The 4,128-nt window shown below is 34.8% G+C and overlaps 1 protein-coding gene across 1 annotated transcript in view; it reads left to right on the top strand.

The window, feature by feature from the left end:
* Positions 1 to 3,379: 3,379 nt before the first annotated feature.
* LOC104772984 (protein ECERIFERUM 26) overlaps positions 3,380 to 4,128 on the top strand; it is a gene marked incomplete in the record, with an annotated part of 3,775 nt that continues 3,026 nt past the window's right edge. The window contains 1 exon segment of the mRNA XM_019242565.1: positions 3,380 to 4,025. Coding sequence (XP_019098110.1) covers positions 3,585 to 4,025 — 441 coding nt within the window.

Genomic DNA, 4,128 nt, shown 5'->3' with positions numbered 1-4,128 from the left:
CTACTGCTCAACTCATTACCGCCGCTCAACTCATCTCGGTTTCTCTCAAAACCTATCTCAATCGGCCGATCTTCGATCCCCCTGGAATCATTAAATCTGTCGATCTCACCTAGATCACTCTCTCGTGCGGCGATCCTCGATGACGCCCAGCAAGATCGATCGAACCCGCTCAAAGTCAAGTTATCACGGCGACCCCTGTCCGATTCCACATCATCAGCGCCGTGCCGATCTCCAACTGTGGAGTCTCGCCGATCACCGATCATCAGCAATCTCACAAGCAGCCCGAGACGATCTGCGCCGAGCAGGCATATTAACAGAATTCAAGCACGTCCGCTGATCACAGAAAAAATGACGCTCTCCGGACTAAGGGGGGACTATTGTTGGACATGGGCTACGCCCAATATGCCACTCGGCCCAACAAAACAAGCTAATTAAGATTTCGGCCCGACGAAATTGGATGCAAGTCATTAATAATTCGTAAAGGGGCACTCTCGGGAATTCACGATGGAAACCCTAGAAAACCCTCGGTCAACAGTCGCCTATAAAAGGAAGCATCACTTATTAGGATCACCATCCTCACCGGAGGACAAGAGACAGAGAGCAATACTTTGCGTGAAAACCGTTATTGTCTTCTGTATAATTCCTTCTAGCTTCTGAGCTCGTCATTATTGGCTTGTTAGTTCTCCTGTGAACTGACGAGCTCAATCTTGATTCTTGTTAGTGACGACCTCACGATTTTATCGTTAATAAAAGAACCAGCTTCACTCTTTCCCCAAAAATCTTTATTTACTTAGTGTTGTGCAATCCCCGGTACAAACAAAAACCCTGGCGCCAAGTGTTAGGATTGATTTGCTTTCAATTTGCGGTGGCTAGTTTTTAGAGTTTTATTGATAGACACGAACATACAGTTAAAGAGAATCAACTAATAACATGGAAAAAACAGTCAAGAAAATAAATGGATAGACCCTACTGCTAGAATATGTTGGCAATGTCACACTACAGATGTTCACTGAATTAATTATAAGTTCAACTCAAGTATTTCTTTTCAACCATATATTTCACTGAAACCTATAGTGTAGTAATAATTCTCATTCAGGATACGAAGTTATAGAACCAACATTATAAAGTTTCAAAGCTTTAACATTACTCTAGAATAGCTAGCTCGAATTAAGAAGACATTTACCAAACAAAAACTATTCTTTTTACCGTACATTCAGACAAAATCAAATAAAATTGAATGGCTAATCTGGCTATGCTCTCCAAGGGTTTTCTTGTTTAATACAAGAAAAATACTTTCAGCATTTGTGATCTCGTAATTTTTAGTTACTAGTATCAAAAATTCAAATTTTATGTTGAATTGAAGAGAAACTTTATTAAATGCAATTTCAGCAGCCAACCATTCTAATTCTTGAAATGATCTTAATATATATATATATATATATATATATATATATATATATATATATCTTTCTTTCTTTTTATCAGAAGTAGAAACAAATGTAACCTTCTTAATGCCATTAATCCTAGTGGTTCTATGTCTTTATCTGAACCTATTTTTATCTGATTTTTAGTATGCTATTTTCGGAAGGTTCAAAAGACTTATTTACCGATTCTACAAATCATCACTCGCACAATACTAATAATCATTTTCCGGTAGGTTACTACACACGCTTAGCTGTAAAACATTTTCTAGATAATTGACAAAAAGCACTTTAATTACATATGTAACCAAATCAATTATTTTAATTTTTTTTGTATGCACCACCATATATCCTGAAATCCACGAATTACAATAAACATATTCTAAAGCTAATTTAACAAAATGTTGTCTAGATACTTCTGCTAAAATTTCTCTAGCCATTGGCTAAATTAATTTCCGGTACTATATGATAAAAAAAGGTTCATATATTTTTTCTATTTATATCGTTTAAAAAAAGTTATGCTAAATATCTAAACCTTAGCTAGCTTAGACCATGTGCATTGCAAGGTTCTCACTACAGTTCTCAAAAATATAAAAATTGAAAATAATAAAAATTAAGAATTAGAAATAAGAATTGATTCTCATTTGAGAAACTCTTGAGAAAGTAACTTTCCATATAACAATTTATAATTGGTTTTGAGTACTAAAAATAAAATAAAAACTAAATTAAATTATTTTTAATAAAATATTAGTTTTTGAGAAACTTTGGGAATTTCTCACAGTTGCATATGCTCTGTCTCGATCATCCATCTACTAACTAGTAACAAGAAAGCTTTTAATAACAACAAATCAATAAAAAGCTTTTAATATAGCCAGACTCAAAGTGTGGTTAATAATTTGAGAATATAAAGTCACATGTTGCCTTTTTTGGCTCAAATTTTTTCTTTATTTTGAGAAGCATTTGCCGTCATGTCATGGATTTGTTTTGTCCTTCCTGGCTTGTTCGGTCGAGTTGTCTTGCAAACTTTGTTTCGGATCTTGTTATACTAAGCAGACGAAAAATAGTCATCCATGATTGAAACTTAAAAGTGTTGGGAGATAACTAACTTGAACTCTGAACAATATCGCCACAAAACGAATTCTGGAATCTGGACCCGTAGTCCGTAGATTATGGATGGGTGATGGATTAGTTGAGTTATACAACTTATACTTATAATTTATGAAAGTGACTAACAAAACAGTTTAAAAAGATTGACACAAGATAAATGACCAGTTGGTAAACCCAGAGTTATACAACTTATACTTATAATTTATGAAAGTGACTAACAAAACAGTTTAAAAAGATTGACACAAGATAAATGACCAGTTGGTAAACCCAGACAACTGTGACGAAAATCCCTCAAAACTGTAAGAAGATTTAGATTTGCTTTCTACATATACATATATAACAATAGTCCCAAAATTACGTTGAAAAATAATTTTAATATATATATATATATTTTAATATATATATATATATATATATAAGTAAGCACAAAATTTACGTGTCCATAAAAATTAAACAGCAAAAATTAAAAAGAAAAAAAAAGTGTCCATTGTTTGGCCACGTTATCTAACTCTACTCTTTTCTTCAAACCATCATAAATGATAGTATATTTTTATTTAGCACAAAATTTACGTAACTGATATAGTAGTGTTGATTTTTATTTTAAAAATCGATTTATTTTGGCACGATACTAATTCTATTTTAAATGCAGAAATAGACATAAACTAATGAAAAGAAATATAGATAAAAAGTAAGGTAGGTGATAAATATTAATTAAATGTATATGAATTATGAACGATGAATTGGACCCTTTCATCATATACTATCGTGAAAAAGGATAAGGCAATTATTATTAATTTAAACAGCTTCACCTACTAGTTATAACATAACAACAAGTTAACAACACTAGAAGTGCTCGTCGATCGTCTCTATATAACACAAGAGCCTCATCACATTACATTCATCACCTACAAATATTATATTACATGTATAGCAGAGAAAAATAAAAAATTTGCTTTTTTTTATTTATTTATGTAAGTGTTACATACATTGATCGACTTGCACATAGTTCGAGACAAGAGATAACGTAGAATCAATTCAACTCCACTAAGTCATATCATGGGTCGATCTCAAGAACAGGGACAGGGACAAGGTCCGATTCACAGCATCCGGTTATCGACGGTGGGTGCGGCCCGACCGACAGAGACAGGTACAACTCACGAACCAACCGGTTTAGACCTAGCCATGAAGCTTCATTACCTTAAGGCGGCGTATATTTACTCCCCCGAGACGGCACGTGACTTAACCGTGAGACACATGAAAGAGAGTATGTTCATGCTGTTCGACCAGATCGCTTGGACCACAGGCAGGTTCTCACGGAGAGACTCGGGGCGTCCGTACATCAAATGCAACGACTCTGGGACGCGTTTCGTGGAAGGTCAATGCAATCTCACTGTGGAAGAGTGGCTCAGTCAACCGGATCGGTCAGTTGATGAGTTTCTCGTTTACCATCAACCTATTGGACCGGAGTTGACGATCTCTCCGTTGATCTATGTTCAGGTATAGATAATCTGACTACAATATTCCTTTAGTTTTACACATGCACTACTACTGCTACTACTCTCTCTCTCTCTCTCTCTCTCTCTCTCTCTCTCTCTCTCTC

Source organism: Camelina sativa, unplaced genomic scaffold (genome assembly GCF_000633955.1).
Source record: "Camelina sativa cultivar DH55 unplaced genomic scaffold, Cs unpScaffold00382, whole genome shotgun sequence".
NCBI lineage: Eukaryota > Viridiplantae > Streptophyta > Magnoliopsida > Brassicales > Brassicaceae > Camelina > Camelina sativa.
Note: the sequence above shows the minus strand (reverse complement) of the source record. Positions and strands in the feature narration are given on the sequence as shown.